Source organism: Rhinichthys klamathensis, unplaced genomic scaffold (assembly GCF_029890125.1).
Source record: "Rhinichthys klamathensis goyatoka isolate OS25496 unplaced genomic scaffold, OSU_Roscu_1.1 h1tg000497l_1, whole genome shotgun sequence".
Classification (NCBI taxonomy): Eukaryota; Metazoa; Chordata; class Actinopteri; order Cypriniformes; family Leuciscidae; genus Rhinichthys; species Rhinichthys klamathensis.
Window position 1 is genome coordinate 1,124,937 of NW_026606980.1, and position 15,732 is coordinate 1,140,668.

The 15,732-nt window shown below is 38.1% G+C and overlaps 1 protein-coding gene across 1 annotated transcript; it reads right to left on the minus strand.

Annotated features, from left to right (window-relative positions):
• Window positions 1–523: 523 nt before the first annotated feature.
• On the minus strand, window positions 524–13,468 carry mfsd6b (major facilitator superfamily domain containing 6b). Its single transcript, XM_056237733.1, has 7 exons — window positions 13,210–13,468; window positions 10,447–11,995; window positions 5,166–5,263; window positions 3,569–3,730; window positions 2,568–2,666; window positions 2,196–2,473; window positions 524–929 (listed from the first exon to the last, which is right to left on the minus strand). Exons 2-7 carry the CDS (start codon window positions 11,991–11,993, stop codon window positions 669–671), a joined length of 2,445 nt encoding a protein of 814 aa, XP_056093708.1. The 5' UTR covers window positions 11,994–11,995; window positions 13,210–13,468; the 3' UTR covers window positions 524–668.
• Between the last annotated feature and the right edge of the window lie 2,264 nt (window positions 13,469–15,732).

The window sequence follows — 15,732 nt, forward strand, 5'->3', positions numbered from 1 at the left end:
TTAAAAAAGACATATGGCTAAATTCTAGACCCGAATATTGTATTGTGTGTTCATATGTAAACATTTCATGTATTTTCATAGTAGAGGTTACTTGTACACAAATCTGCGAGGCAGATGGTTTCAGACACTGTGGCAAATCAATACCTTCAGATGGTACATATAACTATGCACTTGGTTTTAAAGATTACTGTATATGTTTAACAGAAAAGAGTGGCTTTAACATTTTATACAGAGTAGATGTTTTTTTATTTTTAAATTTGGTCACAAGTTATATGGAAGCACGAAAAGCAAAATAATAATTTATACAGAGTGCAAAGCAACTATGCTTCACTATTGCAACATCAAGTGCCATGAATATTATGCTGAAGCACCTCAGTTGTTGGATTATAACCATTAAACACTCAGTAATGTGCAGATCTCATCATAGGCATTGACCTTCAAGCACTCTGTACAAAGCCCCTTTGTGGTTAAGGCCCTTTGCGGTTAAGGCAAGACATCAATTTTGGCAGTGCAAAGCATATCGATTCTATTGCCTTGGCAAACAAACCCCTTGACAATCTAGAATACCCGTCGGTCAACATAAAACTTTTGGTCCAAAGACAACTGTCACCTTTTACACCCCATACCGCTGTATGTCTTTAAATCATAAGGATATATCCCAAAGAATTTCAGTTCATTGTTGATTTTGGTTGTGCTTTTGGGGGCAGCTGTTTGGAGTGTCCTGGCAAAGGAGTTGAGTTTTCTACTGGTTCTTTTCTCCCTGTGGATGGACGTGGTTCTTCCACAGGAGGGACAGGATGTGTGTTTTGAGGAACAAATGCACTGGGAGCAGGTCCTTGGGAGGGATATTCTGCTGGACTTGATGTATTGGGTTGCGATGGTGTGGACTCATCAGCAGGTGGCGTTGCTGAGGTCTGCTCACTTGTCTCCTACAAGAGGAGGACATCATAAGATGAATAACAGCATGGAAAGGTTAAACATTTCAAAATAATAGACTGAGGTGAGGTACAATTAGGGTTAATAAAAAAAAACATTGCTTTTAGTATTTTACATTGCTATAGTAACATATTTTAGTATCCTAGGATGTATTACATTGTGGTATTATTTTCATAATTCACATTTTCATTTTTAATAATACTCAAACTATTCTATATATAGGGTTAAGATTAATTAAATTAATGAATCAGTGATAAAAAATACTGTAATACCTGTTTTTATTTAATAAAAAATAAAGACAGTACAGTTATTACTGTGATGCATAAATACTTCACATTTTAAGTTATATATATTTTGAGAATCTAGTTTTAAAGTTAAAAAATCATGTAAAGATGTATTTTAAAAAAACCAACCTGTTATTATTTTGGGTTGAAATATGATCTAGACATGTTATTGACATCTTTCGTGAGATTCACCAACCAAGCATTTGTTTGACTTCAAATAGGTATTAGTCACTGCTTATAAACATTGTGTACTTTCCAGATTAGCTCTTGTTTCGACAGCCACATGACAAATAAGTCACTTTTTTTTTATCTACATTGTGCCAAATGCGACAAGAACATACAGAGGTCCACGTAACAAATAAACAGCATTTCCAGACTTTGAATATTTGCTCAAAAATACATAAATAAGGCATTACAATAAAGCCTTGACGTAATATTCTCATGCAGAGAGGAGAAATTTGGACAAAAAGCATTTGAATCAAAGAAGCATATTTTAAGAATGGAAAAACAAAACTGACAACAGAAAAACATTTATTTTAAGAAGCTACTAGCACAATGGTGTTAGTAAGACTCACATAAATGATCCAATACATAAAGAATGAAAGAGGAAATTCAGTAGCAGACTGACAGGACTGCATGCAGTTTTTTTGTGTGTGTAAAAAAGTCAAAGTGCAAAGACAAAGTTTTTTTTCCTCACCTTTCACCTGAGAAAATGACAGCATAAATGCAAAGAAAAAGAGTAAATAATTAAGTAAAAGGTATCAAATGTAATTTGCCATCAGTATGAAATGTCTACATTTCTCCACATTGGTTTTCACAATAATTACATACCAAAAATCCAAGATGACAAATTAATACAGATATAAATAAGAAAATTAGCAGGAAAAGATCATGAAAGAAATGTTATTAAACAGCGAGAATGAAACTTTCACCTCCTCATGTCCACATCCCAAATCACAGAGGGTGCCATCCTACCTGCGGGGCTTGACTTTCACCGAGGTTGTTATTCTTTGTCAAAGCCGCCATATCTCTGATCTGACAGAGGGCGAAAGCGATGGCGACCCAGGGGGAGGCGGACACCACCCAGGCCGGCTTGTTGGTATCTTCTAGCTCTTCCTGATGCCTGGTTTTCCTAAGAGGAGTCTTTGAATCGGGATTTGGCTGAGAGGCAGAATGGTTCTGCACCAAGTCAATAGTGGCGATAGGCACTGGGCTGGAGGGAACTGGGATGTTCTCAGCCAACATCGAGTCCTCTGTAAAGAGCACAAAGATGTTATCAATGAGCTGTTGCAGGTTTTACAGCAGCAAAACAACCTTTTTATTGTAAAACAGCAGGAAGAAACATACTTTTATCCTCATTCTGACCTAACAGCCACTGTATCAGAGAGAAGATGAGTAATGTGACCAGAGAGGCCATTCCAAGGCCTCTGAAGGTTTCTGCAGCACCTAAACAGGAAATTTGCAAGATGAAAAAGGAAGCTTGAGAGGAAACAAGCCTGATTCTGTCAGATATTGAAGTTATTCACACCGGAAATCACAATCTAAACATTTTCTTCTTCTTTTTGATAGATTTTATTTATATTCAGTGGGGTACAAATGTCTAAAATATATATGTTTATTAAGTATACTTAAAAAAAAAAAAGTACCATGTTTTTAGGAATAAACAGCTGTATAAAATCAGGCAAATGATATATGAACAAACCCCTCTGTTAAAACTTTCAGAATATAGATAGGAATAAAACTAAAGTTTGTTGTACACAAGTGCTGCTAAACTGGAGATTTTTGGCTCAGTGCAGGTGAAAAAAATATTTGAGAAAACAGCCTTTAAAGATATGTATTGTAATTGAAATCTACAGATGCAAATAGATAAAGTGCAACAAAATAAATTCCTAAAAGTGTATTTTGGATGTCTTCTTTCCACTAGTCTGAAACAACACGTTATGAAAAGCCAAATAGCCTAAAATTGACCAGTGCTTGAAAAAACACTGTTTTTGCCTGTAGTGCAAAAATTCACCTTTACTACAGGCAGTATTGCCAAGTCCGTGGTTTTCCAGCAGAATTGGGCTACGTTTAAGTTAAGTTGGTGCCATGGGTTGATTTCCACCAAGGAATGTACAATTTTGGCGCTCCAACACCACCAAATCACACCCACCCGACATACAAATTCAGCTGAAAATTTGGCCCCCGAGGGCAATTGGGATAGTTTTGTTGGGCAGTCCTGCAACCCTGACTGCAAGAGTCTGATTCTTTATAACTGTGTCTACAAATATAATAGCATAAAAGCATGCATGAGGCACATGTATGGTATATCTGTGACGCCACACGGTGTTTGTTTGTTGATGTCATACCAAAAAAGTTGACAAAAACTCCTCCTAGCATGGCTCCACAGCCTCTCCCCAGTCCCAGGTGCAGACCCTGCAGGATCCCCTGAGCCGAGGTGCGCAGGGCTGGCGGGACAGCAGCGCTCAAATACGAGATGCATGCCGCCCACACTGATGCATGTGTCAAACCTGCACGACAGATTACCATAAATAAACACTTGTGCATCCGCTTGAATAGATAAACACACTATTCATGAGTTCATTGTAATACATAATATGACCACAACAATAAGACAATATTTGCACTCGCTAAACAAAACAAATTTGAATAAAATAACAATGAAAAGCAGCTCTATACTAGTTTTAAATAATATGATTTTAATCTGCTTCAAGTTATCAATAAAAGTTAACCAGGAACCAACTATAACATTTTGTTATTTTCACTGTAAATTAAACAAAAATGGTTTATAAATTAAATAATCATATGATAATGCCTATTTTGGTATGGATTAACCTTACTTCATCACGTGTGATTATTTGATTACTCTACTTGATAAAGGCAAAACAAATACGAACAAAAAAAAACTAAAGACTGAAAACAGTAAAGCTAATTTTATAAAAACAATTATGACTCGAAATTCTGCCACAGTTGAGGATGCTGTAAAATAAAGTACATATAGCATATAATTAAAATCATCATATCAATGGTGGCAAATTGCTTGCAACTGTAAACAACAGAACTTTGATTCTTGTTGTACCCATCAACATCCTTCATTAAGTTTTTTTCATCTTGGATTGATCTCACACTGTATTTTCATATTCCTCCTCTGTTCCTTCATAACTTACATGTGTAAATAAGCAGTCTTGCCAACTGCTAGCAAGCCGGTCAATATTGTCATGTTGCGCAGCCACAATTAAAGGGATGGTTCACCCAAAAATGAAAAGTCTGTCATCATTTACACACCCTCAAGTTGTTCCAAACCTGTATGAGTTTCTTTCTTCTGTTGAACACAAAAGAAGATATTTTAAAGAATGTCGGTAACCAAGTTGATGGGCCCCATTGACTTTCATAGTCTGGTTACCAACATTCTTCAAAATATCTTCTTTTGTGTTCAACAGAAGAAGAAAAAAAAAAACATGATGAGGGCGAGTAAAGGGATAGCTCACCCAAAAATGAAAATTCTTTCATCGTGTGAGGTGGGAAGAGGGCGGTCCTGCACAGTATGTCAATAGTCAACATGTTTGCATGATAATAGTGGCTAAAGCAGCTAAACAGGCTTTCAGAACCTGCTTCAGAAAGGTCCTGACCACAAAAAAGGAAGAGTTTAGTATTCTGACGTTAAACAACATTTTTTACCAAGTACCAAGAAGCACATTTCTTTCAGCTTTGAAACAAACAGCAATGTCTTTATTTCTAAACTGTAACTGTGTGATTGCAACAGGGTTTCTGATGTGAAATAATGTGTCGGAAATACAGCAGAAACAGCTGAATCATGTCCTTAGATGAACTCGAAGTCAGATATGGTCACTCAAGAGCACAGCCCTCCAATCTAAACCCCACTTCCTGTTTGATAATGCCACTGCAGCCACTCGGGCGACACATAAAAAACACCTTATTTCTCACCTTGAAGCACCTCCATGGGTAAAACTATCCATGCATTCTCCAGGTAGGAGATATACAGATAGCGTGCGGTGTTGCAGGCCAGTCCGATATAGAGGACTCTAAAAAGAGAATGCAAACAAGAGAAAGAAACACAATTATGTAATACAAGCATGTCGTATTTCCTTCGAACTTATAAAACAATGCTTTTGTGTACAATGAAAATGTCACTCTGGGTGTGGCTAAACCCTTTGCTTTATAAAGCCTATTGTAGTTAAGGCTGGGTGTTGCATTTGCTGGTGGTGATGTCAGTCTCTAATCTGACACCAGAATGAATGACTCACTCTGTCCTAAGGACGGGCTGTCTGGGAGTGTGACTGACCACACGAGAATTCACCAGTGCTAATGTATGAACACTGAATCTCGCACAGGAAAAAACAACGTTAATGTAATTAACCAGTTACAATACCAGTTTAATTTGAATAATGTTTCCTGGAAAACAACTCTAACGAGACTGGTACTTTAAAAAAATAAAAATAAAATGAAGCATCTCATTTCAGCTCTACTAGAATCACCAAGTGTCAATTATAGTCAGCATAAAATGAAAATACACCATCTAATTTCTAAACGCATGTTATTGATCTTACTGTGAATGATTCATTCATATGGGATTCTTTAGTACTTTTTAATCAAAATGTCACAAGTTGATCTTCCAGTGAAACGACAGGTGACATACTGTATGTTGGGCTTCTCCTAAAATTTAGACAGGTTAAAGGAACAGTTCACACAAAAATGAAAATTCTGTCATCATTTACTCACCCTCAAGTTGTTCCAAACTTTAATCAATTTCTTTCTTCTGCTGAACACAAAAGAGGATATTTTGAAGAATATGGGTCACCAAACAGTTGATGGACCCCATTGACTTCCATAGTATGGGGAAAAAAAATACTATGGAAGTCAATGGGTTGGGTTACTGACATTGTTCAAAATATCTTCTTTTGTGTTCAGCAGAAATGGGTGAACTATCCCTAAACCCCACCCTTTTTACGATTGCCTGCAAGCTCGCATCCCCCCCCCTCCCCCCCGGGCTAAATCTTTCTTTTCCAATAATCTGTTTAACTCGGATGTACTGTACGTCACAATTTGGAAGAAATGATCTGTCGCTACTTCTGTTTCATCGTGACTTAAAATAATGATTGTTTCCAAACAAGTTTCTCAAACACTCTCCCAGCTGGTCATTGGTTTAACAAATACATAGCCCAGCCTCAAACTCACACCATTGGTTGAGTCAGTATTGCTGTTGTCGGGCTGATCAGGAAACTCAAACACAGCAATGATCTGCGCCACAGTGTTTACACATTTTGAATCAACCTACAAATGGCTTACTTATAGTTATGTGCATTTTAACAAAAATACACAAAAACCTTTAAACAGGAGATTTTAAACTATTTTTACTCCATGCAACTACATGCAAAAGCAGCTCTGGGAGATATTCATGCAAATGTTGACTCTACTAACTACACAGAACGTCTGTACACTGTGTTGGCTCTGCCACACCCCGTATGCCTTTAGAAAGCTTTAGAATAGATCCACAAAAGAAGCAAGCTCAATGGATCAATGCTGGAAAGCCTAGACAATGTGTGATGGGGCTAATGGCAGGATAAAGTTACACGCCTCTCCGCAGGCATGACTGAAAATAGGCCACTTAACAAAGGCTACAGAGACTAAACTGAAGATATCACAATCACATGGATGAACAAAACATATTTGCCTCCATATGAAGATTAGCTTTTCTGGATTAAACATTTTTTTTATATATAGATTTTTTTTAAACACAGGAATTTATTACTAATTTATTTATTACTAGCAAATTGTTTTCTATGATTATTTAAAATAAATACAAATATTGTATAAAAAGTTATGTAAGAGATATTGGCCTGGTTTCACAGACAGGGTTTAGATTAAGTCAGGATTAGGCCTTAGTTCAATTAGTGAATTTAAGTGGCCAAGCTTTTATAAAAGTGCCTTAGAATTTTTTTTTTTACTGGTGTGCATCTTGAGACAAAACAATAGCACTTACATATTTTCAGAAAAAAAGCAAGTTGATTTCACTTAAAACAGCTCAAACATGCATTTTAGTCTGGGACAAATCTTAAGCCTTGTCTGTGAACCCAGGCGAAAGTCACAATTGTGAGATATAGCCTAAAGTCACATTGTGAGATATGAAATCAATCACATTGTAAAATATTAAGACACATTGTAGAGTTCAATTCCAAATAGTAAGAAATAAATAAAGTGACATTGTGATATATAAAGTCATAGCAGAAGCAGTACTGCAAGTTTCACCACCAGGTACATTAGATTTCATGACATTTTACAATCAAGCTGAAATAGTCAATGTTGTAAGCCAGATATCATTTTATATTTTGTAGCTACAGTTCTGTTACACATCTAGCTTGCTACTGTGACACTATTGTGCTTCAGACACAAAATGTATGCTAACAATGTTCTCCATCGTGTGATCCCCCCCCCCCCCCCCCCCCCCCCCCCCCCCCCCCCCCCCCCCAGAATTAGCTGCAGGGTGGGATTTCCACTGAACTGGTTTGGGAAAAAAAAAAGAAATCACGCACACCATCATATCAAAAAAGGCCAGAGAGACATTAACCTTGTTGAGTTGACACTAAATAATTAGCTTTCCACAAAACATCTGTTGACCAATACAACATCTCCATAAACTGGGAAGTGGTCACTGAAACTGTCTGATAATTTCTGTATCGCAAAACGTCTGGCAGAGATGCTGCCAAATGCTACCAGTTAACATCATTAATAATGCAAAGACTGAGCCACCAGTACAACTTAAGCTATCTCTTAAGGTGATTCATCTAGTTCACTCTGAAGAACCGGTGCTCTGGGAAATGCCACACACATGAGAAATACCACAACGCAGATAGAGGATGTGAGCAGGCCTTTCCATGTGTCTGTTTACCAGTGCCCAAAAATAAATGGTAAACATCCTGGAAAATGTCTGCATCGTGGATGTATAATGTGTGCCCAAGCTAGGCAGTGCCCATTTTAGAGCTTAGCCAAAGTCAACAATAATTACTGAGACACATTTAAACAACCTTTGGACTTCTCCTGTGTGTCTAATATACACCTCTATGGCACAAATATACCAGTCTATATGTGTTAAAAACAAGGTAAAGGCAGAAGAAAGAAGTGCATTTACATCACTTTTGTTTGTGTTCATCAGATGTGCATGGTTGTGTTCTCATAAAATATTGAGCTACCAGTAACCATTGCATAAAGGCAGTACTTTGGCACAGATCCAAAATACATAAACTAAACCTACCCTGCTAAAACAACTTCTTGTCTCTGCCCATACAAAGCACTTATGGGTCTTTAACTTTTGTGAACATCAGAAGACTGTCTATGGCATATCAAATGCAAAACAGATTGTTTAAAGAAAGACAATTCAACAATTTTGTTTAGTAAAACACAAACCCATTTAAAGCCTTTCTAACTATATCTGTCCACGTTGAGTCAGTAACAGAAATTGTTGTAGCTGCCACAACCGCATGAGTTTGGTTCTGAACAGTGTTGTTCGTTTGAACTAAAACTATTAACTATTATTAATTAAAATTTTTTAGTTGAAATAAAATGAGATAAATATTAGATGAAAAACTGAAACTTAAAAATGTTTACACGACAATGATGTACAAAAATGGATAGTTTTTCCTTTGAGTTTTTCACGTACAGACGACAACATTGTAAAGATTATTTATTCCCATTCACACGGATCCGTGAAAACGACTAAGAACTATGTATTATGCATGCCAGGCCAGTAGCTGGTGATGTCACTTAGTAAAGAAAAACTACATGCCTATAGACTGATCATGTAATAAGCATGCGCATTACGTCACCGTTTTCACAAATTCGCGCTTCTGTAGAAGCGATAATGGAAACGTTTTCAAAAACTTGCACTTTGAATCGATAAACGACATGCAAAATGATAAAAGACGTCTGTCTAGTGCACGTTCACACAGAAAAAACATTAAAGGAGAACTCCGGCGCAAAATGAACCTTTGGTCTAATAAAACATATACCTAGTCAACCGTTCTCTGAGATTTGTTTTCATAATGATCGAATGTAAAGAGTTTTATCTCTAAAAACTGTTTAGCGTATAACGCTAGTTATGGGGGCATCTATTAAGTAAAAATAAATCGCTAGTTTTTACCACTAACAAGACTCAAAATAGCCCCACACTAACACAGTAACATAATGAGGGTCCCTTCATGCAAAACGAAGCATTGAGAACTTTGTAAGTGTACAGACCGTTTAATAAGAAGATAAAGATAAAGACAGTCCACTTCGTGTATACAGACAGGAGCCATCTTTGGAAAACAGTCTCGACTAATCAAACCACGAACGACGTGCTAAGTGAGCTGAACTGTATGAAGTTCAGTGAACTTCTGAACTGTATGAATGGCGTTCGTGGTTTGACTAGTCGAGACTGTTTTCCAAAGATGGCTCCTGTCTGTATACACGAAGTGGACTGTCTTTATCTTTATCTTCTTATTAAACGGTATGTACACTTACAAAGTTCTCAATGCTTAGTTTTGCATGTAGGGACCCTCATTATGTTACTGTGTTAGTGTGGGGCTATTTTGAGTCTTGTTAGTGGTATAAACTAGCGATTTATTTTTACTTAATAGATGCCCCCATTACTAGCGTTATATGCTAAACAGTTTTTAGAGATAAAACTCTTTACATTCGATTATCATGAAAACAAATCTCAGAGAACGGTTGACTAGGTACCAATGTTTTATTAGACCAAAGGTTCATTTTGCGCCGGAGTTCTCCTTTAACAGCATAGTGGAACACAAAAATGCTTTCTGGGTAAACCGACTGTCTTATTACCTTAGTATCCAACCCTACCAAGTAGCAGAATGTTGTCTGCACTTCCATTAGTGGCCGCTACTCATTTGCATAAAAGTCAAAGTGTGCTCAATTGTTTACTAAATTTCTCAAATGTCTACTCTCACTGAAACTGAATGACTCACGGTTTCAACAAATTACTGCCAGTGAATGCCCGAAATAACAGGAGAAACCTTGGCTGACCTCTAGCATTGGGATTAGACGGAATGGATGTACAAGTGGTAAGTGGTAATTCTACTTTGGCTAGCACCCGCACACCTGCTTTTAAACAAATCAAATAGGTCTTCTGAGCAGTAGATTAACTTACAATACAAATGCCGTTATTAAGCTCAAAATTAATTCCATATATTTTACACAAGTATGTTCTCACCTGATGTGTCCAATGAGCTCAATGAGTTTGTGGCTGATGAAATAGGCGGCCAGCTCAGATATGTGGCTGAGCACCGAGCAGATGCCGAAGAGTGTGGTGGTGCCCTTAAGGTCTTCCAGATGCCAGTAGAGGAAGGTGAACACGAAACCATAACAAAAGCCCATGAACCAGGCCACAAAGAGAACCGTACTGTAGCGGACGGCACAAATGATCCGGAAGAGATCTTTGAAGGGAAAGGGTTGTGGGTTGCTTTCAGGGCACACTGGCGAGTCATCTGAACTGGACTCTGGAGACGAGACCTCCTGAACGACTTGAGGAATTTCCACATCCTCCTTCTTGTCCTCTTCCTCACCTGATCTATAAACACTGTTGTCAAAGTGGAACTGCGTGGCCACAATCAGCGCTGAGCTCATCAGCACCCCAAAAACTATGAACGCAATTTGGTAATTTTTATAGTCGGGTAGAACACAACCCGAGCCCTGGATGAAGATTGTGATGTGTGTGTGGTCGATCCAAATGCCCACTGACAGCATAGCGATACCCCATCCCAGAGATCCCCACATCCTCTGAAGTCCATAACGGTCTCTATGTTGGCCCAAGTACTGAAGAGTGATAGTGTCCACAATGGTCACAGCTGGGGCGCTGAAGAACTCACCAATAATAATGACCAAGAGGATCAGGAGAAATATAGTATCGACTTGTTCCTTATTGAAAACTATTAAATACTCTTTGAGTTTGGCAGTGGTAGCTTGCGTTTCAATTGTCGAGGTAGATTTTGAAGTGACTGTTGAGGTACGGGGCAGCGCCGTGGTCGAGTTAGATAACATACGAATGCTGCCAGCATTCGCAGTGGGGTTTTCAGAGGGAGCGCTTGTAGTATTTACATCTGCACTTCGAATGTATCTAGAGTGAGATCCGTATGCTGCTAATATTGGCTGAGAAAGTGAAGGAGCGGAGTACGTATCCTCGGTCAAGTATCTTCGCTGTCTAGTACGGTTACCAGCTTGTGTATAGTTCGTAAAGTTGGTTGGCGGTGCAACAGTAGGGTCCTTACTGACACAGCTCATAGCTGCTGGCTTAACAAAGCCAATACCGCAGTTAAAGACCACCCAGCAGAGTACAGAAAACAGCAACACCGGCTTCCCTTTCTTGAAGCGGTCCGCCATTACGCCCCAGAATGGTGCACTGCAGAACTCTATGAAATAACGGATCCCAACCAGCAGGCCACTTTGGCTGGGTGTCATTCCCAGTTGCTTGTAGTATACTGCAAGGAGGGGGTGTAAAGAGCCATATGCGGAGTAAAAGAAGAAGTAGAAGACCTTGGAGATCAAGAGATGATTGTCTATTCGCACACAGCACCTTTCAGTGCAGTCCATACTCTGTGAAGTCTGAAGTGTTTCTGAGGGGGCAGGCGGTGCTGTTTGACTGCATGGTGTAGTGTTTGCCACCTGCCCCAGGGACAGAGTGTTAAAGGGTTCGGACAGGACATATTTCCTCTTCTGGTCCTCCTCATCATCTGTAAGGATGGCCACCCGATCACTCGCCATTTCTGTGTGATAAACATAAACCTCTGTTAAGGACATTGTGGATAATGTCCGGTCGTCTTCATGTTGTAGCTTTAACTAGTGATTCTCAAATGGTGGGTCGCAACCATTTGGTCAAGGTTGGGCTGATTAGCATAGGTCATTTTGCTGGTAGCATCTTTCTCCATTGACCTACACTGAAAAGTTGAAGTGCATTCTGAATCTGATATATACATTTTTTGCTAACAAAATATTATTTGTAAATATTTCCCAGTATTATAGTAGATGTTTTTGCCAGGGATCAATTTTTGGAGGGCCTTTAAAAGCATGATTATTTTTTCCTTGTCTGCTGCCTTTCAAAGCAGAGTTTACGATCACAATGGCTGGAGACAGATATGTCATCAGCCATTCAGCATTGTCATAATGCACATTTGCACTTTTTTTTCACTGTTTGTATTTATATTGTATATTTTTGTGTAAGGGAGACTTGCAAAATAAGAATTTCATTGTGTGGTCAAAACCGTGGTGTTTTACTGTGCATATGATAACAAATATATCTTGTATTTTACATTGTATAGACATTTTTCTATATGCACATGCTAATAATTTGCATGTTGTTTATATGGTTTATTATAGTAACATTAATACATTTCAATGTTTGTTTAGGCTAATATTAAGTACAATATTGCTTACTTTTGTGCATTAAACCATTTTGATACTGGCACTTGATGTCAAATGAAGCAAGGAAGGAATACTAATTAGTAGGCTACTATTTTTTCCCTCACATGATTAAGTTGAATAAGAATGCAACACACCTTAATGAGTTTTTTTGTCATGTAGATTGACCCTTAAACAGAATAAATTCAGTAATTGCCCTTGATTATCAATAATAAAGAACATTAGGATCATTAAACACTACTATCAAGTGAATATAATGTTGAATATCATGTATTGTTAGTGAAACTACATTCTTAGGTATGAGTTGGAGATCCTTTTGTTGTGAAATTAGGCGCAGTCACAATCCTAAAACATAAATATCATATACAGTATCATCACAATTAACTTCAAAGGGTGTAGTCCCTGTCTGAAACGATAACAGTAACACACCGCCTTATATTAACAATGTATACCATGCTTATATATATATATACACAATGCGTAAATGTATTTACAAACACAACTGATACAATGTTTCACATGTAAAACAGGTGACGGTGTGGCTAAATACAAGCTTACTTACCCAGTTGTTGTGAGGAAGTTTCTGTTATTTCACCGTCTGGGGTTGAAGGAGGACGATCTCTTCATCAGACTGCTCTCCCCGTCCAATCATCATTTTATCACCATCCTGGATTTTTCCTGACTTTCTATGAACAATCTTTAAACGGCGATGTATCCCGTAGAGCAGAGGAGCAGTTTTATTCTACACAGCCGGTTTTCCTCCGACCTGACGTCAATCTCTCACCTGCCTGCGATGTGCGCGTGCTCGTGGGACTGCCTTCATTTCCACTGATGTCATTAGCAACAGTGACACCCTATTTCATTTTTAATTGCTGATATTGTGTTTTAGATTTGAAGTTTGAAGTCTCTGCCAATGATAAGTTGTTATGCCTAAGATCAAGCATATGTTGATGATGTTTGGGTTTTTTAATTAATCAAAATAGACTCTATTGTCGTTTAATATAGGCTAGTTATCTTCTTGGGTTAAATTACTGCTGGATTAACAATGCATTTTAATCTGACATAACATTTCTTAACATTAACTTTTTTTCTGAGTAGCCTATGCAGAATAGGATGTAACAGCGACATCTACAGGCGGCAGGCGCACAATAAAGTTAAAATCGTGAAACTTTTAGAAAAACGCAACTAACAAGAACCAATCAGTAGTTACTTCAATATAAAGTATATAGGCTATCATTCTAACCAAGCCGTATTTGTCTGGCACAAAACAATGTGAGTTGAGATCTCACTTGGATCTCAACCCGGGTGAATCAGATTCTCGCTTACAATTTACAACTGAATCCACAACCAAGTAAAAAATAGTGATTAACAGCAGAATGTGACTTAATATTCCGTTACAAAAGAAGAGCTAAACAAGCCGTTCTAGATCTCAAATATTTTTTAGGTAAATCTGTTCATTTACAGTAAAGAATTAATTCACATTAATGAATCAGACTTTCAAGCGATTTAAGAGAGAGGACCGAGTAGAAGGAACCGATTCACTGAGATGAATCAGACTTTCCAACGCATGTGGAGCAAAGAGAAGACCGAGTAGGAAGAATCGATTCAGCTTGAATGAACGTATGAAATGACGTCAAAGTCCGTTCCTCCAATCAAACAAACTTAATTTGGCGCGAATTCCCCTGCTGTCACCTGTCACTTAAATTAGGATGATACCAATTTAGAAACATCTTCGAAAACATTCAACAAAACTTCACAAGGTAGAAGAAAATATTTCCTATCCTGCATTAATTAAATGTGGTTCACTTGCAACGAGGATAATGTTTGATTCGCGCGTCACTGCTACTCACAAATAATGCCAAAATGACAGGTTTAACAGAATATTACTAAAAAAACAAAACAAAAAAAACGTGTTTTTGGTTAAATGTAGGACACATTTAAAATGGTCTGATATTTTTAAGTGTAAATTAGCAGATGTCAATACGTTGCAAGAAAATATAGCAGCCTGTCATACAAGCAGAATAAAAGATACGGGCTTTCAACTGAAATATATAATATTGAATAGCTTTTTGTATTGTGTGATATGTAATTACCCGTGTACTAGCATTTTTAACCATGTGACATTGTACAATAGACGTTATTCAGGACTACAGGTCCTTCTCAAAAAATTCGCATATTGTGATAAAGTTCATTATTTTCCATAATGTAATGATAAAAATTAAACTTTCATATATTTTAGATTCATTGCACACCAACTGAAATATTTCAGGTCTTTTATTGTTTTAATACGGATGATTTTGGCATACAGCTCATGAAAACCCAAAATTCCTGTCTAAAAAAATTAGCATATTTCATCCGACCAATAAAATAAGTGTTTTTATTACAAAAAAAAAAGTCAACCTTTAAATAATTATGTTCAGTTATGCACTCAATAGTCAGTACTTGGTCGGGAATCCTTTTGCAGAAATGACTGCTTCAATGCGGCGTGGCATGGAGGCAATCAGCCTGTGGCACTGCTGAGGTGTTATGGAGGCCCAGGATGCTTCGGTAGCGGCCTTAAGCTCATCCAGAGTGTTGGGTCTTGCGTCTCTCAACTTTCTCTTCACAATATCCCACAGATTCTCTATGGGGTTCAGGTCAGGAGAGCTGGCAGGCCAATTGAGCACAGTAATACCATGGTCAGTAAACCATTTACCAGTGGTTTTGGCACTGTGAGCAGGTGCCAGGTCGTGCTGAAAAATGAAATCTTCATCTCCATAAAGCTTTTCAGCAGATGGAAGCATGAAGTGCTCCAAAATCTCCTGATAGCTAGCTGCATTGACCCTGCCCTTGATTAAACACAGTGCACCAACACCAGCAGCTGACATGGCCCCCCAGACCATCACTGACTGTGGGTACTTGACACTGGACTTCAGGCATTTTGGCATTTCCTTCTCCCCAGTCTTCCTCCAGACTCTGGCACCTTGATTTCCGAATGACATGCAAAACTGAGCAACAGTCCAGTGCTGCTTCTGTAGCCCAGGTCAGGCGCTTCTGCCGCTGTTTCTGGTTCAAAAGTGGCTTGACCTGGGGAATGCGGCACCTG

Coding starts and splice junctions, on each gene's coding strand:
- mfsd6b (XM_056237733.1), bottom strand. CDS start 11,993: ATGGCGAGTGATCGGGTGGCCATCCTTACAGATGATGAGGAGGACCAG. Junction 2,474..2,567: donor AGGTCAGAATGAGGATAAAA/GTATGTTTCTTC, acceptor TGCTCTTTACAG/AGGACTCGATGTTGGCTGAG. Junction 930..2,195: donor GTGAAAGTCAAGCCCCGCAG/GTAGGATGGCAC, acceptor CTCCTCTTGTAG/GAGACAAGTGAGCAGACCTC.